The 21,557-nt window shown below is 41.9% G+C and overlaps 7 protein-coding genes across 15 annotated transcripts in view; 4 read left to right on the forward strand and 3 right to left on the reverse strand.

Moving 5' to 3' along the window:
* The first annotated feature begins 794 nt into the window (after positions 1 to 794).
* On the forward strand, positions 795 to 2,696 carry LOC106744355 (protein FRG1 homolog). Of its 4 annotated transcripts, none has more exons than XM_014619071.1 (6): positions 795 to 836; positions 1,033 to 1,164; positions 1,268 to 1,344; positions 1,432 to 1,724; positions 1,883 to 2,082; positions 2,302 to 2,552. In XM_014619071.1, exons 2-6 carry the CDS (start codon positions 1,106 to 1,108, stop codon positions 2,447 to 2,449), a joined length of 777 nt encoding a protein of 258 aa, XP_014474557.1. In that variant the 5' UTR covers positions 795 to 836; positions 1,033 to 1,105; the 3' UTR covers positions 2,450 to 2,552. The 4 variants fall into 4 exon arrangements, with proteins under 4 accessions (XP_014474557.1, XP_014474537.1, XP_014474547.1 ...); XM_014619051.1 differs by lacking the exon at positions 795 to 836 and adding an exon at positions 2,605 to 2,696 and having other exon boundaries at positions 843 to 1,164; positions 2,302 to 2,462; XM_014619061.1 differs by lacking the exon at positions 795 to 836 and adding an exon at positions 843 to 939.
* LOC106744347 (SHC-transforming protein 1) lies at positions 2,499 to 6,720 on the reverse strand. The gene is made up of 11 exons (XM_014619032.1): positions 6,519 to 6,720; positions 5,980 to 6,080; positions 5,426 to 5,496; positions 5,268 to 5,328; positions 5,003 to 5,176; positions 4,577 to 4,740; positions 4,269 to 4,492; positions 4,045 to 4,203; positions 3,776 to 3,903; positions 3,562 to 3,672; positions 2,499 to 3,447 (listed from the first exon to the last, which is right to left on the reverse strand). Exons 2-11 carry the CDS (start codon positions 6,076 to 6,078, stop codon positions 3,313 to 3,315), a joined length of 1,326 nt encoding a protein of 441 aa, XP_014474518.1. The 5' UTR covers positions 6,079 to 6,080; positions 6,519 to 6,720; the 3' UTR covers positions 2,499 to 3,312.
* Positions 6,721 to 7,069: 349 nt separating this feature from the next.
* LOC106743567 (peflin) lies at positions 7,070 to 8,836 on the forward strand. 2 transcript variants are annotated; one of them, XM_014617537.1, is made up of 4 exons: positions 7,070 to 7,325; positions 7,688 to 7,862; positions 7,984 to 8,262; positions 8,447 to 8,836. In XM_014617537.1, the coding sequence occupies exons 2-4, from the start codon at positions 7,694 to 7,696 to the stop codon at positions 8,536 to 8,538; spliced, it is 540 nt and encodes a 179-aa protein (XP_014473023.1). In that variant the 5' UTR covers positions 7,070 to 7,325; positions 7,688 to 7,693; the 3' UTR covers positions 8,539 to 8,836. The 2 variants fall into 2 exon arrangements, with proteins under 2 accessions (XP_014473023.1, XP_014473021.1); XM_014617535.1 differs by lacking the exon at positions 7,070 to 7,325 and adding an exon at positions 7,332 to 7,466.
* A 313-nt stretch (positions 8,837 to 9,149) lies between these two features.
* LOC106743578 lies at positions 9,150 to 10,593 on the forward strand (the record flags this gene model as incomplete). The annotated part of the gene is made up of 4 exons (XM_014617572.1): positions 9,150 to 9,447; positions 9,516 to 9,644; positions 9,840 to 9,966; positions 10,150 to 10,593. Coding segments are annotated over 4 exons (588 nt in total), but the record flags the coding sequence as incomplete, so codon positions are not given.
* Positions 10,377 to 14,054, reverse strand: LOC106743550 (tripartite motif-containing protein 45-like). The gene is made up of 6 exons (XM_014617510.1): positions 12,843 to 14,054; positions 12,569 to 12,769; positions 12,146 to 12,402; positions 11,779 to 12,005; positions 11,109 to 11,309; positions 10,377 to 10,981 (listed from the first exon to the last, which is right to left on the reverse strand). Exons 2-6 carry the CDS (start codon positions 12,766 to 12,768, stop codon positions 10,721 to 10,723), a joined length of 1,146 nt encoding a protein of 381 aa, XP_014472996.1. The 5' UTR covers position 12,769; positions 12,843 to 14,054; the 3' UTR covers positions 10,377 to 10,720.
* LOC106743512 (dyslexia-associated protein KIAA0319) lies at positions 13,327 to 19,398 on the reverse strand. 5 transcript variants are annotated; one of them, XM_014617444.1, is made up of 14 exons: positions 19,240 to 19,398; positions 18,266 to 18,677; positions 18,018 to 18,187; positions 17,458 to 17,844; positions 17,148 to 17,373; positions 16,457 to 16,830; positions 16,183 to 16,294; positions 15,945 to 16,093; positions 15,677 to 15,867; positions 15,494 to 15,593; positions 15,085 to 15,405; positions 14,803 to 14,904; positions 14,508 to 14,693; positions 13,327 to 14,227 (listed from the first exon to the last, which is right to left on the reverse strand). In XM_014617444.1, exons 2-14 carry the CDS (start codon positions 18,670 to 18,672, stop codon positions 14,076 to 14,078), a joined length of 2,877 nt encoding a protein of 958 aa, XP_014472930.1. In that variant the 5' UTR covers positions 18,673 to 18,677; positions 19,240 to 19,398; the 3' UTR covers positions 13,327 to 14,075. The 5 variants fall into 5 exon arrangements, with proteins under 5 accessions (XP_014472930.1, XP_014472921.1, XP_014472947.1 ...); XM_014617435.1 differs by lacking the exon at positions 19,240 to 19,398 and adding an exon at positions 19,068 to 19,129; XM_014617461.1 differs by lacking the exon at positions 19,240 to 19,398 and adding an exon at positions 19,005 to 19,091.
* Positions 19,399 to 19,653: 255 nt separating this feature from the next.
* LOC106743410 (beta-mannosidase) overlaps positions 19,654 to 21,557 on the forward strand; it is an 11,735-nt gene continuing 9,831 nt past the window's right edge. Inside the window, exons 1-3 of the mRNA XM_014617221.1 lie at positions 19,654 to 20,117; positions 20,589 to 20,698; positions 20,789 to 21,382. Of these exons, the coding sequence (XP_014472707.1) occupies positions 20,033 to 20,117; positions 20,589 to 20,698; positions 20,789 to 21,382 (789 nt within the window). The 5' untranslated portion in view covers positions 19,654 to 20,032. The remainder of the gene's footprint in view (positions 20,118 to 20,588; positions 20,699 to 20,788; positions 21,383 to 21,557) is intronic.

Here is a 21,557-nt window from a genome sequence, read left to right on the forward strand (position 1 = left end):
ATTATACACTTGTGCCAACGTTTTTTCCAATCCTCGAAGAGCTTCAAAAAATCATTTTTTGTGATCTTGTTCTGCTCCTCCTTCGATGCCATCTTTATCTCCTCAATCGTAGCGTAGCGTCGTCCTTTCATGTGCCTCTTCAGTTTCGGAAACAAGCAAAAGTCACAGGGGGCCAGGTCTGGGGAATACGGTAGCTGCGGCATCATTAGTGTGTTGTTTTTGGCCAAACATTATAAACGATTAGAAATTACAAGTACTTCGCAATCAGTTAATACAAAAATGTTTACATATTTCGATTCCTTATTAAATTTCGAATAAATAAGTGAAGAAAAATGTTGGTAACTCGCAATAGGTAAATAATTAACAACGATCATATGTTTACCCTCTACGCGCCGCGCCGCAGCGGAGGCGATCATAAACGATTGGAGATTACATGTACTTCTCAATCAGTAACGACAATAATGTTTACATATTTCGATTCCTTATTAAATTTCGAATAAATGAGTGAAGAAGAATGTTGGTAACTCGCAATAGGTAAATAATTAACAACGATCATATATTTACCCTCTACGCGCGGCGCCGCAGCGGAGGCGATCGTAAACGATTGGAGATTACATGACTTCTCAATCAGTTACGACAATGAGGCTTAGATATTTCGATTCCTTATTAAATTTCGAATAAGTTAGTGAAGAAGAATGTTGGTAACTCGCAATAGGTAAATAACAACGATCATTTGTTTACCATCCGCGCGCAGCGCCGCAGCGGAGGCGATCGTAAACGATTAGAGATTACTGGTACTTCTCAATCAGTTACGACAATGAGGTTGTTGAAGAAAGGTATCTTTGAGCGACATGTCAATAAAATAAAAAAATAAAATCGCGGTAGAACAAGATTAACTTGTGAAAAGATTTCTTTTTATACGTTAAGACGTTTTTACAAGTAAAATATATTGCTTTTCGTTTGTTATTTAAAAAAAAAAATCCAACAGTTCGCAATTTAAGAACCTAACCTCCGGTTCTTGTTTTCATACAGTGTAAAATATCATCAGTTGTTGATCGCACTCGACTTCGTGATAAGTCCTAATTGAACGTAGAAAAATTTCGTAATGTCAGAGTACGAAAAAGTGAAGACGGGAAAGTTAGTGCTGAAAGGTGAAAAATCGAGGTACCATTCGTGTCTCATCGTCTCTCTCTCTCTCTCTCTCTCTGTAGTCGCAGATTAATATTTTATGTATGCGTATCCTATGATACGTGACTTATCCTTTCAGGCCGAAAAAGCGTAAGCATAAGAAACAAGAGAAGGAGCAGGATGTAACTGTGGAGGACAGAGATACTGTTATTCATGGTAATTATTGTTTATTATTGTTATTATTTTAATTATTATTATATAAAGGTGAACAGTTACCTGTGTGATCGACAATTTATCTTGTAGGAGGATGGTGGAAGGTTAAAAATATATTCGAAATTACGGGAACGATAGCTATAGAATTTGGGGATCGTACTTACCTGAAAGCACTTGACAATGGACTCTTCACTCTCGGTGCGCCACATGATGAAGGCGAAGGTCCATCGCCGGAAGAAATTTTAACAGCGTTTCCTATAAACGAGACCAAAGTCGCTCTCAAGTCAGGATATGGCAAATATCTTGGCGTTGACAAGAAAGGCATTGTTGTTGGACGAAGCGATGCTGTAGGTCCTATCGAACAATGGGAACCGATTTTTCAAGTAATTGTCCTTTTCCCATTCAGGATACCTAAAAGACCTCTGTTGATAAGCAATACGTGCTTTAAATTTTTTTCATCTTCGAAAGTTTATCGAATATTTTTTGTATGTATTGTGCTTCTTAAAAATGTAACATAAACTTTCTTCTCGTTATTCTGTAGGATAACAAACTTGCTATATTGCATAGTACAGGATGTTTTATATCAGTTACAAGTGACGATGATGTAATTTGCCAAAATAGAACAGCTGGCCCATCGGAATATATTGTCATAAGAAGTATAACACAACGTTCTCAGAGTCCTAGTTGGGATATACCAAAAGAGGAACAAGGCTCACTGGCAGATGTCGAAGTAAATTATGTGTAAGTATGAAATTTTATTAATACTTGTATAAAGGATCAATCGTATATTGTTTTTGCATTTATATTGATTCTCAACGCTATTGAAATGCTATACGTTTCATCTACTACGAATCGAAAATATTATTTAAATTTACAATTTGATTTGTGCAAGCTCTCATTAACCTTCTTGTTTCTTGAGTTCTTTAAATATTTTTTAACATCAAAAATACTTTATTTTAGACGAAAATTCCAAAAGTTTCAAGACAAAAAGTTGAGAGTAAATAAATCCGATCGTTCTGAGCTGAAGAAGGCGAAGATAGACGGAAATTTACACGAGACTCTATTAGATAGAAGAAGCAAAATGAAAGCTGATCGTTATTGTAAATAAGTTCAATTCTAAGGTATCACTGAAATCCACGAATTATTTATATCAAATATAACCTCCGGATGTAAAAATTTTATTAAATACATATGAATTATTGTTACATATAGTTAATTATGACTAATTGGCACCGCTATATAATACATAATGTACACGTACAGGACAGAAGAAGAAATCATTGAATTTACTAAGACACTGACAAGACGATTGCAATATCAACCCTACTTTGCCAGATGTTACACAAAATTACTTTTATACTGTTTTATATATCGATAAGAGAAAATAGATATTACCTGCAAAATAAAATTAACGCACCCGCATACGTAACAACGCAAGGAAACATTTGAAAAATTTGTTTCGTTTACTTTTCTTTATAATCGAACATTAAAAAAAAGTATGATACAAAAATCAGCAAAGACCATAAAATGCATTGTACACAATTGTCCTCGATAAGATTTTTCTAAATTACCATAATGTACTCATGATATAAAAGGAATATTGTATCTGAAATATAGTTAGATATTATACAAAATTCTCTTATATATAGCGATCTTGAGTAAAGTGGAAATCAAATAATAGAGATGTTTCAAAAAAGAAGACGGGATGTGCTTAATTTTCATACATTCAAAGAATGATATCAATCCCTTCGCCTGAGTTGACACGTTTTATAGTGGTTCAGGGATCCAAAAATTCGCCAAATAGATGAAAGCAATCACAAAACGTTGGTGTGTGACAGATTAAGGAGTCCGACAAATTCGAAATATATCTCAGGAAGTCCAAACTTGCCAAGGCATGCGAAGATATGAGCTATCCAGGGAAATCGCTATCTAATCTGTGGCCTTAATTATTATTCGACGTTATTACAAAAATCAGTAATTTGTATGCCTCGGGATAGGATAACGCAACACTAAAACGCTATCAACCGATATAATAGGTAATACATTGTCACAATGATGATGCACTAAATGGCTCACGCTATCGAATACACGATCTTTTGTGCGTACCTGCAAGTAAAAATCTTTGCTATTCTCATCGATCGAAATTTCATCGCGAACTTTCGCAAGCTATCATTAATAATTTTAGTACTAATCAGGATATTTCTTTTATGAGATACTTACGACGCCTTCGGGATCAATTAGTAATAAATGCTTCGGAGTCCCGTCATTCATGCTAGTCAGAACATATTGGCCAGGGGAACCTTGAGACTCTCGGACCAAAAAGTCACCATCCTTATGAAGTGAAACAATATTATAGAAAGATCGCGGTAATCATGTGGAACGGGATGAGAAGCAATTTATATACTCCGCGATTTTGTGAAATGAATATATTTACTCTAGTAAGCATAGATTCCGCCTCAGATCGACTGACACTTCCGTGAAACCAAATTTCCTGCTTCAATTGTTGCTTCTGCGATCGAGGACTTAGTCTATTCATATCCGATATTGCTGAACTAAATGGTTCTAAAATTCATATAATTAAGATACAAGTAGTAGATAAAAGAACAAGAGCAATAAAAGGTAGGCTAATGCGTGTATTAAAAAAAAAAAGGTATCTTTTTATTAGGAATGTTGACAATAAAGAAAATAAAGTGACATATTCACCCATATCGAAAACGTCAAAAAGCGAAGCCGGCTCACGATGGTTGTCCCTGTTCGTAGCTATGACATTGTCGTTTACATAATTATGTTCAGGCACAGTATTTAAGTTTGTTGATGCGGATATAGTTCCGTCTGAATTCAAATCTATCAGGTTTCCAGTTTCTGGAAGAACATAAAAGCGTCACTTCCGCTACATTCTAGTGAGATCGTTACATGCGAACCATTACCTGCCCATTGTTGATGCCTATCAACAGCGGAGGAGAACGAATCAACCGCGGTATTTTGCGTGTGACTACGGGATGCGTGATTGTGATGATGCCTCAAATTGGGCAAAGTGGACGCTGTGTTTGGCAGAGGAGGTACTGGCGGTGGGCCGATGTCTGGCGGTACCTTCCCTGGCAGATCGTTGTAGTAATCTCTATCCGCTTCCCTCACACCGTTCAGCGCAGGGCTACGAATAAATGTGGGAAATTAACGATTGACAGGTCGCGAACTTGATAGAGACGCCAATGCATTTAATTACGCCAAGACTTACTGCAGAGACCCCGGTTTCGTAAGAAATTCCTTGAACCTGAGCTCAAACGCCTGTCCGATAGTAGATATAACATCCTGCGCTAAACCACCCTTGCATTCGAGTACGTAACAAGCACGCCACTCTTGCATATTTTTAGCAACGTACGCAACAAAATCCAGTATCTCCTGTTGAAAGAAGTGAGATTCTATTTTCTAACGATACAATTTGTCTCTCTCTCTTGTTTTTTCAAAACAAAAAAGACGTCTCATACATATGTATCGGGCTATTCTTTCACACGGTTTAGCAGTTCTGATTCAAGAGAAAAAATTTTAACGGTCTTCTACGAGATATTGTAAGTGGCGCACTTCTAAGTAACGGAGTTTTTAGCTCCGCTCCACTCTACATTCAAATATGTATAAACTATGCTATTCAATATATATTCTTTACCGTATCACCGCCAGATGCGAAAGATATACGTGGCATATCGTGTCTAGCTATGATATGTCCGGTTTCGATGTTACTTAAGGATAAACTGCAACTGCTGATGGTCAGGTTTACACTGGTTGCAGTATGCTCCATACAGGGCTTATCTGCTATGGCTCTCAACACTTTCATGTCAACCTGGTGAGAAAATGTGTAATAAGGTTTATGTACAGAAACAATTATCTCTTTGTGTGTGTTGCAAATATAATAATTTTGAAGCATATAATACCCATCTCTTCTTATCAGCAGACTTCAATCCAGCAGCTTCGCAAACTCTATTTATACATTCCCTGATAAAAAATAAAATATTGTTTAAAGCATATGTATGCTTAGGAATCAACTATAATAGAGTCATTTTATTAGAATTCAAGTACATGAATAACTTACTTAGCTACGCACGAACGTGTTTCAAAATCTAAGCTCTTCATAGAGGTGTATACTTCGAGACATCCTATGTACTGTAATTTTTCAACAGAAAAATTATAATGTATAAAATTAAAGGAAAAAATAAATTTTCTCCTATTACATTATAAAAAAGAAAAAATTAATACGAAAGAAATAAATGTAGAGTATCCTGTAACTAATGATGCAAACCAGGAAGGAAGTAATCTACCAATAGCAAAGCTTCTTTTATATCAGTTATATTAGCTTCCCTTGGCATTCCTGTTTATACCTTTTTATCAGCATGACTATCTTAACACTTAAAGACATGGCTGAGTCAAGACACAGTTCAGAACAGGTAATGAATATTCGTTTTTCTCAAAAACAAAGTCTTGTATAAAAATAGTTTACATTGTATATTTTCAACTAATTTTTTTCGTGTAGAGTCACTCAATTATATCTGCAATTTATTTATAGGGGCTCCTATATGCATACGTATAACAAAAAATTCAATTTCTTACAAAATTATAAACATTCAGCCGGGGTAATAAGTTACATACCTTTACCGTATAAGTAATCCCTTCTTTGCTCACTAGATGATCCGGATGCAACCATCCGCGTGCTGGTTTACTTATGAAACTGTTATTGCTCGCAGCCATTGCTAAATTAACACACAATCACATACAAGTGACAAATTATTTCGAAATAACACATATATACATGTAAATTGATGGAGACATATTTTTCCATCGAAACAACATATGACCACTTAAGTGCACTAAAATAGAGAAATTACATTATCCTGCGATTTAAAACTCAATCATAAAGTACGGAATCAAAATCACGCGAAATTCAATTAGCAAAGAATTAGACCAGTCACCGAAGCTTCGCATTCAATTATACCATGCGCATGTACGATTAAAATATCGTGTGATGCCTTCGACACGTCGCTTGGCGTTTATACACCAATCATATTACGATATTAAAGTGCGATAAGAGATATTCAAAATACGATATTATTTGGCGTAAATCACGCCCAAAGCGCGATGACTTTCGAACTGTCAGATCCTAATTATGTGATTCGGACACAAGATCATACCTAATGACCGATTGCTGGATTATCCGTCGGCGACTTAATTGTTCGTTAACTATTCGATGAACACGCCGATCGTCACACGAGGGAAGTCTGAGCTGAACGTTTTGCCTTCGAATTATTGTCGACGATTCCGATTCTGAACGTCGTCTATCGAATCCACGAGATGATGGATCATTGACACATACTACATAGGCGTAAACTGGTCGACAAGTCTGTTCGCTTTAGCTGCATCTTCCTGCACTTGGTTTCATCACTTTTTCTTATTCCGCTAAAACGAACAGACCTTAAAGACACCAGATTCGTCATAAAGGTCTGTTCAAGGTGATTTCGCACTGGACGGTGGAATCGACCAACCAGCTATTCGAACGTCTCAAATATGACATTTTATATCAGACACGGGATTCGTCGGTTTCTTCACGCATGTGTAGTTAAAGAGGAAGTCTTTATACTTTTTTTTGCTTTATCACCGACATAGGTATTTAAAGCCGAGTCTACAATAAGTATAATAATCTTTAAGCCGTGAGAAATTGACCAATCACTATTGAATGTGAGATATTAATCGATCGGTCAATTTCTTATGGCTCGTGGGTTATACCTGACGTAGGTTCAACTGCATGAATCCTTCTGTGTAAATCCAAGTGGGAGTATTTTTGTTCGCAACGCTACCAAGAATCATGGAGAGTTTTTGCTAATTGATGTGCGAGGAGAAGTTTCTATTCAACAGTTAATTGCAAATATAAAAGTACCCCGATATTTACGTCACAAGAATCAAGATTTCCTCCAGTTTTCGAAGTACATTCCAGAAGAAAAGTATGCTATTGACGTGTTCGATTCTTGTGTAACGCTATCATTAACCTCGAGTCTTGTGTGACAATTAAAAAAGAAAAAAAAACACTGCAGCGTAACTTAAATGCCCCCGTGTAATTAGGAGTTTCAATCATGGCATATCCGGTAATTCTAAATAACGACTGTAACAATTACACGCATATATGCGTAAGCACGATTTAATAATGGTTGACACATGTTTTGTTGTTTTCGCATTATCTTTGCTGCTTGACGTGTGTTGACAGTTTTAACATATTAACGATCATTATAAAAAATCACTCTTGATCTGTATTTGTAGGCTTTATTGAAATTTATTATTTTACGCATAACCTATTTGTTTTTTAAAGAACACGATGTACGGCTCTACTGTTGCCGGATCCGAGATAAATCCTGACATTCAGCGATGGTTCTCCACGGTGGACAAAGACGGGAGCGGGCGAATAACAGCCACAGAATTACAGGCTGTATTGGCTAATGGCCAGGGTGGCCATTTTTCTGACACAGCGTGTAAATTAATGATCGGTATGCTTATATTATTTATTATCATTATTTTCCATATAGCTGTTATATTGATAATATGTTAACCTGTACCTAAAATAATAATGGGGTCTTCTTGGCAAAGATCATTTTATTTAATCACCAGGTATGTTTGATAAGGAAAAGAACGGTACAATAAACGTGTCAGAATTTCAAGCTCTCTTCAATTACGTGAACGCCTGGCTGGGTGTTTTTCGTGGCTTTGACCACGATAATTCGGGCAGTATACAAGAGAATGAATTAAGCGCAGCTCTGACGCAAATGGGTTACAGACTCAGCGCAGAGTTCATCCAATTTCTTATAAAGAAGAGTGATCTCCAGGGTCATCGGTCCATTACTATCGATCAATTCATAGTGTTATGTGTTCAAATACAAAGGTTTACGGGTAAATACTTGTATATGTGTAATATATAGAGGAGATAACGTTAAATATTTTCGTTTATTAATCTATGTAGAGAGGAAGATTGCTATTTTTTATCCAATATATAATTACCTCGAGATAATTAAATTTTGATAATTTGGAGGATGATTCAACCAGATATTTTTATTAAAATATACATGTGTTACAGAGGCGTTTAGATTAAGAGACGCGGATCAAAGTGGAACAATTACCATCGGATTCGAGGATTTCCTGGGAGTGGCTCTTAATTGCAGCATATAACGCCTATGTATTTCAGCAACAAGATTACAAAATACTTTTATCGCTTGTACAAAAAAGAATTGTAGATATAGCTTGCATTGCAAGTAGTATTTTTCTATCTCAGGAAATGATGTGAAAAATGATTTATATATAATTTGTAATCAGACCCACACATATAATTTACTTACAAATTTCTCCCTCCTTTTTTCCATGGGTTTGTGGCCCAGGCAGGTTTTATTTAGGCTTAATTTTTTAATTTAATTATGTAATAACGTCTCTTTAAATAAGATTACTAATAAACATAAGCGTTTAAACCGTATCTTATCGATTCCACCGATACGTCGTCAGTACCTCAAATGACAATGAAATACGTTTGTCTTACATTTGTACGGTAACAGATAATGTAGGTATGTCAATACGTTAAGATAAATATCACATGACAATGCTTAACGTGAGATTCGTTATCGTGTAATAATATTTTGTACGATGTCTCATGGCTAAACGTTATATGTATCAAAATACACATATGGAAAGGGAACGGCATAATTGTCCACATTTGCCATTGCAGCGTTTTGACTTGATTAATTTTTGCCAGCCAACGTCTGTTGTTTCTACGTGGATTATAAATTTTTTATTCCACAGCGATATGTAAGCAAAAGTTTCTCTTATTCAGATACGCCGAGAGAAGCGCAGAAGACGTTCCGAATCTGTGGGACTACAATGTCTTATTGTACCACGTGAAACGAGCCCGAGAGAGAATACAAGAATTCGACCGATTACGGAGAGCAAGGCGTCTTCTTGATGCCATTTCGCTGGTGAACGACTTGCTCGCCGACGATTCCGAGATAGAAATACTGACGCTCGCCGGCATAATAGTGAGGAGATTAAATAAGTTGGGTGTGACGAACGTAAGTGCAGATAGAGAAGATGGTACGTACTTTACCTGTGCTTTGCGTTTCCCTCGTGGAAAGTGGCAGCAAAATTGTATTCTGCCGCAGAACGTTGGTACAGAAACGCGAGATTATCTGCCTCAAGGCTCACGCACGCCGGTATTTATCACTGCTGCACATTTTGCTCCAGCGGTGGGAGGAAGGAAGTGACCTGTGGTTGCAGGGGCACTATGCCTGGTAAATATTGCTTTAGCTTAGCTAATGAAATCTTCAAACAGTAGCTGTAGACCAGGTACGACCAAGAGAGCTCAAAGACAAATAGATGCGTTAAGATTGAAATAAAAGCAAAATTTAAAGGGTATCTTGTTCGTAGCTTTAAAAGATAAGCAAAAGTGTTTTGATCTCTCTCTCTCTCTCTCTCTCTCTGTAAAGGTGGATATAGAGGTTGCGGCCATGGACACGTCGGACATCCGGGTGTTAACCACTGGTCTTGCTGCGGATCCATATTGCGTAACGGACGTTGCTTAATCATGCGAAAAGCCATACATCAACTTACGCTGTAAGTCTCAATAAGATAATAAAATAACATCTTCTGGGTAGAACATTTTATTCGGGTATTCCAGTTTTTTCTCGCCGGGTATCAATTATATAAGAAAAGCGGAGGTATCATTTTCCAAACGTAAATATCTTCAATTTATACATATCATATCTCCAGATAATCTATTGTCTCTCTTACCTCCAGTAAAACTAGAACTGATAAAAATAGTGATTGCTGAAGTTTATTATCGAAGAAGCTTATCGAAGCCCATGAAATGTCCTGAAATTACACTCATATCCTGTGATAATTGATGCCAACTAAAAATTAATAATTCTAAAGAGGCCAAGAGGCGTCTCACCGAGTAACGATGATTGATATGTATATGAACCGATTTAAGGGAATGTCTTGTTGGGGAAAAAGGAGAATGGTAATGAAAATTGCATGTTTATATTCATGATACATCAATATGAACTAATTATAAATACGTAAAAATACTTAAAACTAAGCCTAGGCATACAAAATACATCCTAAGTTACATGGAATGTATGATGTACCTCAAATGACAGTTACATCGTAACATTTATTCCTTTTTCTAAGTTTACCCGCTCGTTGCTTTCATATTGATCACATGACAATTGCGTACTTTAGTACAACAAGATAAGACACGCGGCCTCATGTATCGAAACGTCGTATCTTAGTTATTGCGACTGAAGCAAAGGTTTACAAATTTCTGGAATATTGTAGGACGGCTGCACGTTCGCCCAGGGTGAGCAATTCATAGCTTCCAGCTTGCGATAAGATATAAGATTAAAATCGGACACACGTACCTGTAAGACTTCGCTATGTTCTGCGGTTCCTCGAAGGCGTTATAAGAAAATACATCGTAGTCGTACTGAGTCAAGAGATTATTTAAGACTATTCTCGCCCTTTGCAACATTGTTGTCAAATAGACGCCAGCTCGCTTTCCCACCCCGACAGCGTCTTCGCTGGCGTGTCCTCGATGCTGTATGCTCCACATGCATTCTTTACACGTTACCTGGAAATCGTGCGCTCTTAATGCTACCAACATGCTATTCTAATAAAAAGCTATTAAGCTATAATTATTATACTTCTATACGTTTCGATACTGTTGTGCGCGTGAAAAAAGAAGAATCTCGCTAAACCTGCTGACACGCGATGCAGTAAAATCTCAGAGCGTGTATCGGATGCGTCTGGCACAGAATCGTCCGTCGTACTTTGGTGGCCTCCCACAGTGGTCTCATCAAATGTTTCGTCGTCCTTGCCTCCGCAATGTTCTGTTGTTCGTGTTGCCTACCGCATTCCGAGCAGAAATTACGCAAACACGTGGAGCACTGTATGAGCGCCTTCAAACAGAAAGTTAATATTCACAAGATATATCTCACGCTTTTGCATTCCATTTCAGAAGTATGTTCCGTTATAAAACCGTGTTTCAATCGAGACAAAAAGATTCGTGATACCAAACAACGATATAATACCACTTTCACCAAACTAATATTACTAAATAATAATAAGAATTGTCAGCATCAATGTCCAATTCTGTAGCTCAACAATAATTGAAAAGTCGATCATTTCCACTTGTGTTAGCGAGATAGAGCTTTTCTAATGTTCGTCTCTACCATCACGGTTTAAATCGACTATTGCTCAACGGAATTGACCAATCGCATCGGCCAATTGGCTGAACTGACCAATGAGATTGGTCAATTCCGTTGAGTCGATCGTCGATTAGATTTAAATCGTAATGCTAGAAACGGGCAACAATGACAGCTGCTTTCGAGTGGTCGGTCAGCTCAATCTGATCGCATCGCATTTTACCGGAACTTCGGCTGCGCAGGTGTCGCAGAGCACCCTGTTAACCAGTTTGCGCCGCACGGTGTCCATGACTAAACGATGCTGCAAGGGATAATGCGGCGGCGGTACGGGGGAGCTCACGTTCGGCAAGTACGAGTCGCACAACGGACACGTTTCGCGAACGCCGATTGCCGTCGCGTACGTTCGACCGTAGTCGTCCCGCGTGTCGCTGCCCAGGGAAACGTACGAGGCTGCAAACACACACAAGACCGTTCATCGACACGTCCTACTCGACCGATCAAATCGCGATGCTTAAAATAACCGTGCATAGGCTTTCATTGGACCTTTTTAATGATTAATCTTGCTAACGCAGCAACGACAGCCTACTCACGTCTGTTCATCAATTCGTAGACGCACGACAGGCATATAGGGTGTAAGCAAGGAAGAAGCCTAGGCTCCTCCATCCTCCGTCCGCATCGGGGACACTGAAAGTCCGCGTCGTGCGACAATCTGCACGGCGAGCGCGTTACCTCCGCCGACGCTTCGTCGACCTCACCGCTCATTTTGTGATCCAAAACGGGCGAAGGCTGACGCGCCGGGATCTTGGGGGGCCAAGAAAGAGCCGCCTTCCTCCTGGGATCTTCATTGCTGGAAAAAAAAAATGATCAGCTTGTGTGACGACGCGTTGCAAGAAAATAACGCTTCGATTCTATTCTTAGTTTCACTTTACGAGTAACTTGATTGACGATAAATCGTAACTTCTTCGTCCGAATAATTTTCTTCTTTTTTTTTTTTTTTTTTTTTTTTTTNTCACCGTTTATTCGCGACGATCGTTGCTGGTTCGACTTTCGCGGCCACCTCCTCGTTATTTATACCTTTGCTGTTGCACTCGACCAAACTCGCGTAAATGTGATCGCAACTGCCGAACTCGTTGCCTATTCCAGTCTCACGGCCGCAGCAACTCTTCGAGGCGCGCTTTGCCGAACAGTTTGCGAGATCCATCGATTGCGGCATGCTGCGCGACAAAATAAGCGACAGTGAGAATACGACAGATCGACGAATGTGTCGAAATCACGCTAATGACTCACCGAAGTGATAGTTATTGGGAGACGCGCATGTGGGATCAACGGGTCGCTCGAGGGCTCCCCAACTACTTGAAACTCGTTCATCACAGCGTAGCGGGTTAAAAATAACATCGAGACGCAGGCTGCGAGCCAAAACGCGCGCGGAACTTGCCTTGAATCGCGAAACGTTCATCGCGCCTTTGATATCTGCATTTCCAACCAACGGGTTGTTTGTAGAAAGACTTGCTCTGTCACTCCTTGTGAGAAAATGAGAGAACCTACAAATCATATTGGGTGAACGAAATATTTGATGTCTATGGGTCGGTGAAAGAACGGAGACGGAACTTGCCTTCGACGATAAGTTTCTCTGTAAACTTGAAAGGATAACTCGTTAGACGGGGATTATTCGCAAATCGTGTGAATTGTCGAAGACAATTAACATCAATCGGTAATTACCTCGCACGTTTAATCAAAGTGGACGTGTGAGAAAATTGATGTAAGACACACGCATGGATAGCAAATTTTATTCAGTATCCATAGAGTGTAAAAATAAGATAGACAATGTACATATTAAAGAGTAAGCAGTACATGTAAATGACATACAGACGTGATAGAGTGTTTACTATACATATCGGTATTAATTTAAATACTTTCTAAGGCCGTAATAATACAAGCTCTCAAATAGTTCGATGCGACGTTTGCAATCGCGTCACCGATCACTGGCACAGCCAGTGAATCACGTGATAAAAGTACACAGGAGATAAAACTAATGCTTAAGATAAATTAAGTAACTTGTATGACGTAGAATGTATATGTTGTGTGTGTGTGTATATGATACTGTTGTCGTTCTCGTGTATCAATAAACAATACTTAATATATCTACCTCTTTTAGAACATTGTTAACCAATCTCTGAGGAATCGTATCGTTCTCGCAAGGTACACAATTCGACTTACACTCTCCATGACTAGTACTTTAAGTTTGGCCAAACTTACACACAACTGTGCGCTATATTTATCGTTGCGCCGTCGCCGCGAAATCTGTGGAATATGCAAAATCGGAGTGAGTGACACCTCGATTCCAACTCACCTTTTATTTTCTCTAGTTGCACGGGCTGTCGATATATTCGAGAGAGGGGAGGACTTCTCAAACAATTAAACTTGCCAAACTTCAAACACTCAACGCTTCCAATAAGTCTAGTAATATTTAGCCGAGAAGAATCCGAGACGTATCGCAACATGAATCGTAAACTTACTACCTCATGTTTTCACTCGAGGGCCGATCTTGATGAATCCATTTCGAGATTTGCCATTTCTTATGTGATTACCGTTCTTACTCTTACGGTGCTCGAACAGGACGTCGTCAGAGTCGGTATCAGACTCCGACAGCACCATCTTGTTGTGAGTCGAAACTGCAACAGGAATTGCAACAATTAAAAATCACAGATGTGATCTTCAAATATTTTCGAGCAATACCAATGGTCTATTCTCTTGAGCTGGCTGTTTAAGAAATGTGCGTATACATTGAAGCGTACGAAGCGTACGTACGAAATTCTCATGCTTCGGTGTGCGTAAATTTCTTGATCTCTAATGCAGTCAGTTCAGCTTAAAAAAAAAAAGGGGGGGGGGGGGGCAAACCAAAGNTGTCGTCTCACTCCGAGAGAGACTAAACGATGAAAAACAGACGCTTACATGCACTGCTGTCGTCTTCCGGCTCCGGTTGCAGGAGAGAATAACGCGCTGGTTTCTTCTTAGGCCGAAGCGAGCGCCTTTTGCCGGCACATATCCTCTGACACAGGCAAACGAATCCCCAAATAAGTCCGACCCAACAGACGACCAACAATAGCAGTGCTATTATCACGTACAGAATGCTCCAATCTGAAAAGTAATTTAATTACTTAATATATATCGTTGCTTTCTAACACCTCATAATTCGGAGTTGCGACGATAGCATCTCCGTCGGGACGAAAAAGATGATTTAACGTACCGCAATTGGAGTCTCCGTTGCCAAAATACTTCTGTATCAAGTTCTGCATCCAGAATGCCTCGCACATACACTGCCTCGTTTCCTGATCACACACGCCGTGACCTGAACACAACATCGTCGAGATACGTTAGTTCTAGGACTTTTGAAATTTTGGACATCCTCGATCCTGTAGTTTATGAATTTTCGATTTTTCAGAATAGATAACTGCAGATGCAGCTCTTACAAACGCAGTTATCCCATGCTATTTACCATATTTAAGTTCTATGTTCCGGTATCACATACCTGAACAATTGTTCTGGCATACAGCAGTGTCGATATTAGCAACCGACAGCTGCAAAAGACCAGAGTCTTGAAGCAATTTCTCCTTCAGTCTTTTGACCACTTCCGGACCCGGCAACGCTGTCTTCCCTCCTTTCTTTTCCACGTAAAACACCAAGACAGCCTTCCCGGTGTGCGGTTCGGCCCTCAAATTGCGCACGACGATCGAAGCTTCGTCTCGCAACAACATCTGCAGTTTCACCACCAGCGAATTCTTCTGCGACGCGGTTAGCATACCGGCTCCGATGTTCAGCGTTAATTCTACCAGATGCAACAATTGTGGATCTGCAACAGGCGAAAAGACGTAACTTGCAGAAAAGGTCGGTGCTACAAAATGATGATAACATATCTCATGTATCGAGTCAGCACCGACCAGGTTTCACGATCACCGACACGGTATCTTCGCTGCTGAGGCCCTGGTCGTCCGTTACTTTCAGCCGAAAAACATATCTACCGGCGACCACGTCGGTTAACTGTAAAATAAGAGAGAGCAAAAATAGTATATACGCATTCTGGGTTACTCTTGCAGTGTAAAGCGAATCAATCGCGTCCTCACTATCAAGACCGGTGATTCGTCCGTGTTCTGAACTATGGTGCCAATTGCAAGGCTAGACTGATCTCTGGTCCACAACCACTGTCCTATCTTCAAGTCGTCACTCGACTGCGAGCCATTGATGATCAACACGCTGATCGGTGCCGTCACAATCTGATCGCCACCAGCGTTCGCCTTCGGAGGCGCATTTTTGTCTGAGGAATAAGATTCCTCGTAACACGCACGAATTGCGATTGGATATATACACCAAGAAAATGCGAGACACACATACTTTGTGTTACCTTCACATCGACGGTATCAGAATCCACATTCCCGTTATCATCGACAACGGTCAGCTTGAATACGTAATCGCCCTTCGTCAGTTTCGTGATATTCGTAACCGACTCATTCACGGCGGCGAATTCGGCGTTGTTAGGCCCGCTGTAACAGGAAGACAAACACGCAGCATGACAGTTTAAACGTACGTCGGCAACGCAACGGTATGATATAGCGAATTAGGAAAGTTATACCTTACTTGCTCCCAATGGTACAAGACGATCTTTATGTCGTCCTTACTTCTTGTACCATTTAGAACAGCGCGCGTCAACGGCAATGCGATGCTTACATCGTCACCCGCATCAGCTACAACAAAATTTTAATTGATCAGAAAGTTAATGAAAGACTGTATATTTCCAGCTTCCAAAAGAGGAGTCATCTATGGAGAGAGCGAGTCGAAATTTCTCGCCTCGAAATTCCCACTGATCTCCTATATCAGGCAATTAGGTGAGGAAATGATCTCAATACCCTTCGGTGGTTTGTTTGTCGGAGGCTTCACGAAAACGTGTACTTCCGCCGTCGAGGATTGCTCGGAGTTATCCGTCACTTTCAGCACAAACGTGTACATTCCCTCCTCCAGATTCGACAGTTGTAAGTAAGGCGTTCTCGTGTTTTGCATATCCACCGCTTTATTCTGATCGGACGGGCTCTTAGTCCACTCCCAACTCGCTATGCCTCGATCGTCAGTGCTCAAGTTGCCATTGAGCGTCAGTGTATTCTGAGGTAGGTAAATGATGATATCCTGGCCTGCGTTCGCACTGGGTGGGTAGTCGGTCACTTTCAGGACCGTTATATTGGCGCTCGTCCAATTGGTGATGTGATCCGAATCTTCCACCGTTAACCTGAAGAGAAACATCACGATTTACGAGAGAAGAACCGCCCGCAGAAAAGATATAAAGAGATAATAGTTTCTACATCGCTGAGAATCCCTCCAATTCTACGCAAACATTGTATGTTCGCAGTAACAAATATATATTTATTCAATTATATTTATTCAAACAAATATATATTTATTCACTTTGAAAAGAGGAGTCGATACATCTCTTTCACGAGTTCTCCACAACCGAAATTTCGGAATATTTCTCTGCGTGAATCCTCGAAACAGATATAACTTATCGGCGAAGAAGAAGAGAATATTTGAACACAAACAATGACCAACTTGAATGTATAATTGCCGGCAATGAGATTATTTAGTTGAAGCGTGGGTGTATCCACAAGGTTGGGCTGATATCCAATCGGGCCTTGCTGCAGTTCCCAGTGATAAGAGACGACGCGATCGTCGTCCTTACTATTCGAGCCGTCCAAGACCGCCCCTGTGTTCGGCAACTTGACGATCTGCGAGGCGGGGGAGATGATGGCGATCGGCGCCTGGTTGAGACGTTTCGCTGAAACGGAAATTCGACAGTCTCTCGACATGTTGACATGCTGCACAGCCGACAATAAGAGTCCAAGCTTCCGAAAGCACTTACGAGGTAAAACGCTGACGTTAGCGTAGGCTTCTCCGTAAGCGTTCGGGCTGCTCACAGCCACCTTGAAAGTGTACAAGCCTTCTGACAGGTTGCTCAGCTTCACGGTAACGCGATTCTGGTCGGTCATCGTCCCGGTATGCCCCTCCGGCTGACTGAGCAGACTCCAGGCGTAATTATAATGCTGATTGCCCTGTTCAGCGGGCACAGTGTACGCGGACAGCGTGACTTCGTTTTCCGGCATTCTCACTTCCTTGGAGACCGCCGAGACCAGCAGTTGCTTCACAGTAGGTTTCACCGATGTATTGATATCCTTCATGGTTTGGACTTTCGGCTGCGACGTTACACCCAGCTCCGTATTCTCTATCTCGTCCATCATTGTACAAGTGCCTGCAGCGACAAACGCGAAGACGATCGATCGCGGAATGATTGATCATTTATCTCAATAACCGAGCGAATGTGAGAGAAATCCTTAGAGGGAATGACGAAAGAAAATTATTAAATACATACACGGCAGCATCTATTCTGCTCGATCGTGTAAATGATTGATGGTGCGAGCTCACCTGCGATATTCCGCCTGAAGCCTAGAGGACACCGACAGGTTCCGACATCGGTGTCCCTGTCTTTCATACAGATTTCATTATCCAAACAGCTCGACTGATCCATACAAGTGTTCTTGTTCGCCTCGTTGAACAGTATTTGATCCTGTTCGGTGCCGTCTGTGCTCAACGTCCTAAGTATCCCATCATGTAATCGACGATGCGTTAAAAAGAAAAGAAGCTGGCTGTTAGCTCAGATGCATTTAACTTACCCGACCGCATCGTCATTGATTTGATCCAACAAGTCGTTCCACATCTTGTCGTTCTCCACAGGTCTGACCAGCATCATACTGGGTGGATTGTCGTTCGCCAAATCAGGCCTGTACAACGGCACGCACATCATGGAATTCTCACACTCTATATGGTAACACGTGCTGTTGTGCATGAACGCCACGTTGCACAGGGACTTCTTGCAGCACGTTATGACGCAGTCCTGCATGTTGGACACACGAGGCTGCTGTGTGAACTTCCCGCCAGTCAAGTTGCCACGAGGCACATAGCTCGTGAACACCCGTGGGTACAAGTCCGAGCATAACAGTTGCAGGTCCCACGTGACGTAATTGCCGATGCAGCTCCCGAATAACAACAAATACAATCCAAGGTGATATACTCCGATCATGGTTGCTGCGCAAACAAAAACCGAAAGATACAAATGACAACCTCTGTATTTGCACCCTCCCGAAACTGTCGTCGTAAGTTTCGCTCGAGTTTCCAAGATCGGTGAGGACAAGAAATCTACATCAACTGGCGAATGTAACAACGGAGAACAACGTAGCGTAACATCGGCAATGCGATACAAAGTACGTGCGAACGTACTTTCAATGGAGAGCAACAAGGAGATCCAGATTTCACCAAGGAACACGACGGTAGAGAATTCACAAATTTCTTTCTGAGCTGACAGCGCGTTATCTCGGAGGAATCGTTATTACCACTGAAAGCGCGCGTACATACACGCAGGACACGTCGACGCGATCGGCTAATGTGAGATCTCCGTCTGGTGAAATTCCGTAATACCTGCTTGTGTCGCGCGCCGACACTTAAAGCAACACTCGTGTTGACGCGTCAAGGGGGGGGGGGGGGGGNGGGTGTTGTTTTAAGGGGGGGGGGGGGAGGAGGGGCTGCCGCTAGGTTATTCTACGATGACACATGTGTCCCGTCGATGATTATTCGCTCGGCTCGGTCTTACTTCGGACGACTGGTCTGCAGACGTGCGCAGCTTATCATACATTAGCAGCATGTTATTATCAAACGACAGCTAGACTAATCAACCATAGGGGTAATTATCATATTTCCTGCTTGTCCCGCCGCCGCCGGAATAACGATCGTGGTACAATGCCGACGATAACGAACACAAACGAACGCGGCGTCACGAGTGCTCGCGGGGGAGCTGTCGAATTCTTTTCAGCGCCCACCCGAGGCGACACGAGGAACTAACAAGCGTCGACGCTCTCCGATTATCCGCGGAGTCTCCTCAGGTTCCGTCCGAAGAGGTTAGCGTCTCTCGCTTCAGTTCGCTGAGAGGGCGCGAGTGTACGGCAAATTTTTCGACCGCCAAATCTCAATACGATTCACACACGTTTCGATGCGACTTAATGAGCGAGATGGCCGTTCGCCGCTTCTGTTGCGTTGCGTATTTGCAGAATCCGAGATACGCGGTCGCGGAATGATTACGTAAAGCGAATGAAACTCGCCGGCGCAAGTTCTCGTTGACACTCGGGACTCGTCGATAGCGAGCGAACGAGAGCACGTCGTCGATATCACGATAATATACGACAAATGATACCCGAGTGGGGTACTTGGCATCATCATACGTTCGGCGTATCGAGTCGATCTGCGGAGAAGGGCGAGGACGGGAGAGAGATGACCAGGCATGCTTAATCGTTCAGAGAGGCTCGTATTTATATTACATTATCGGGACTGATCGTTGTGAGTAGTGCGTCGTCCCGGACTCGCGTCGAAAGAAAGAGAGAGGAAGGGACATGTCCGACGGCATGGAGCGGGAAAAGAACGAACGACTGACCGTGCAGAAAGATGAAGAGAAGAAGATGAGACAGCAACTCATGGGTAAATTGAGGTGTTTACGGTTTCGCGTATTACGACATTCCGCAATACGAATACTTGCAATTACCGTCGATGAACGAACGATCGACTTCCCGATTGTATCTTCCGGTCGGTCTGCCTGCGTCTTGTAGATTGCGGTGTAACAATGTTGCGAGGATCGGAATTCTTGGAATAACGTGCTGCGAACTTAACCTCGTCGAGTTCAGTCATGCACATTAGCGCTTTGCCAAGTGTATAACATGCATAATAGATTCATGTGGCTCCAGCGTATTCGAGAGATCACTGTGAGATGTAATTGCGCGTAATTTGCGATCGTCGCAGGTGTTCGAGAGACAGCCGAAATAAGAGAGAGAGAGAGAGAGACAATCGTTTGGCATTGCTTTAACGTCAGATAAAATAGCAGATAGATGACTCGAAACCCATACATTTGTGCAATACCTTGCGACCAGTTGAGAATCTTCGATTGTTGTTTAGATATTGGGCTTTACGAGGCGCAAACTTACGAACAAATGAAGGACCTGATCGGTTTCCTTAATAATTGCGATACTACACCGAATGTTGCAGCTGATAACAGACACACGAAGGTACGTTGGTTACAATACTCATGCATGCCCGAAGAGGGAATCCACGCGAGAAATTAACTTCTCTGCTTCCTTCCTGTAACATCTCAATAGGACAGCAAGCAACATTCCAACAACGAGTGCCTATCGGGGCTGATGTCCGACACAAACGCGCCGCAGGCGGTCGTTGCACAGGAGCTGCCCAATGTGACATACAAACCGAGTCGCACGTCGCCGACGATAGCGCAGCAAGAGCGCAAGAGCTCTCGGCATTCCTCCAGCAGCCTGGATACCTCGTCCATCTTCGACGGGCAACGGTACTCCGCGCAGGGGCGCAAGGGCGTGGAAAACGACGAGACGATGCTGTCGTCGGAGAGACAGCAGCATGAGCAGCCGTCGAAGCCGAGGAACGGCGCGCAGGAACGGCGGAACTCGTCGGCGGAGAAGACGATGCAGTGCGCCACGCAGAGCACTCACTACCAGCAGCTGGAGAGGTGGCGGATGAACCCGCTCGATGTCTGTATCAACGAAAACGACGTGCCTTTGCAACAGCCGCGGAGAAGCACCTCCGGATGTCGCATCAACAAGACGCACATGTCCGAGCAAGACGAGCAGAAGATGCGCCAGCACTTGAGGGAAATGGCGGACTTGTGGTACAGTTGGCAACGTCCCGCGAATGCAAAATTTGAGTGGGGCGTACCCATCGAGGTGGGTAGCTCCCTGCAATCCAAACCGTACCGCTCGTATCGTTAACGCGCGAGCGCGAGACGCGCTCTTTCTTTTGACGGGAAGGCGGAGGAAAAGAGAGAGAAAGGCGAAAGAAAGAAAGAAAAAAAGAGAGAAAATAATATATATATATATACATATATATATATATATATAT

The sequence above is a fragment of the Dinoponera quadriceps genome, unplaced genomic scaffold (assembly GCF_001313825.1).
Source record: "Dinoponera quadriceps isolate SergipeBrazil2010 unplaced genomic scaffold, ASM131382v1 scaffold9, whole genome shotgun sequence".
Lineage (NCBI taxonomy): Eukaryota > Metazoa > Arthropoda > Insecta > Hymenoptera > Formicidae > Dinoponera > Dinoponera quadriceps.

Bases quoted from the DNA above. Each gene is read 5' to 3' on its own strand.
- LOC106743550 (XM_014617510.1), bottom strand. From the start codon at position 12,768: ATGCCGCAATCGATGGATCTCGCAAACTGTTCGGCAAAGCGCGCCTCG. The intron at 12,006-12,145 runs GTGAGTAGGCTG...GTGTGTTTGCAG, and splicing joins CTACGAATTGATGAACAGAC to CCTCGTACGTTTCCCTGGGC. The intron at 11,310-11,778 runs GTAAAATGCGAT...TTCTGTTTGAAG, and splicing joins CCTGCGCAGCCGAAGTTCCG to GCGCTCATACAGTGCTCCAC.
- LOC106743567 (XM_014617535.1), top strand. The intron at 7,863-7,983 runs GTATGCTTATAT...TTTAATCACCAG, and splicing joins AGCGTGTAAATTAATGATCG to GTATGTTTGATAAGGAAAAG. The intron at 8,263-8,446 runs GTAAATACTTGT...CATGTGTTACAG, and splicing joins TCAAATACAAAGGTTTACGG to AGGCGTTTAGATTAAGAGAC.
- LOC106744347 (XM_014619032.1), bottom strand. From the start codon at position 6,078: ATGGCTGCGAGCAATAACAGTTTCATAAGTAAACCAGCACGCGGATGG. The intron at 5,497-5,979 runs GTATGTAACTTA...GAAAAATTACAG, and splicing joins GGATTACTTATACGGTAAAG to TACATAGGATGTCTCGAAGT. The intron at 3,673-3,775 runs GTAAATATATTC...TCACTTCATAAG, and splicing joins CGGAATCTATGCTTACTAGA to GATGGTGACTTTTTGGTCCG.
- LOC106743512 (XM_014617444.1), bottom strand. From the start codon at position 18,672: ATGATCGGAGTATATCACCTTGGATTGTATTTGTTGTTATTCGGGAGC. The intron at 17,845-18,017 runs GTGAGCTCGCAC...TTGTCGCTGCAG, and splicing joins CTTCAGGCGGAATATCGCAG to GCACTTGTACAATGATGGAC. The intron at 16,831-17,147 runs GTTGGTCATTGT...GTTTCTCTTCAG, and splicing joins GCCGGCAATTATACATTCAA to GTTAACGGTGGAAGATTCGG.
- LOC106744355 (XM_014619071.1), top strand. From the start codon at position 1,106: ATGTCAGAGTACGAAAAAGTGAAGACGGGAAAGTTAGTGCTGAAAGGT. The intron at 1,165-1,267 runs GTACCATTCGTG...TTATCCTTTCAG, and splicing joins CTGAAAGGTGAAAAATCGAG to GCCGAAAAAGCGTAAGCATA. The intron at 2,083-2,301 runs GTAAGTATGAAA...ACTTTATTTTAG, and splicing joins GATGTCGAAGTAAATTATGT to ACGAAAATTCCAAAAGTTTC.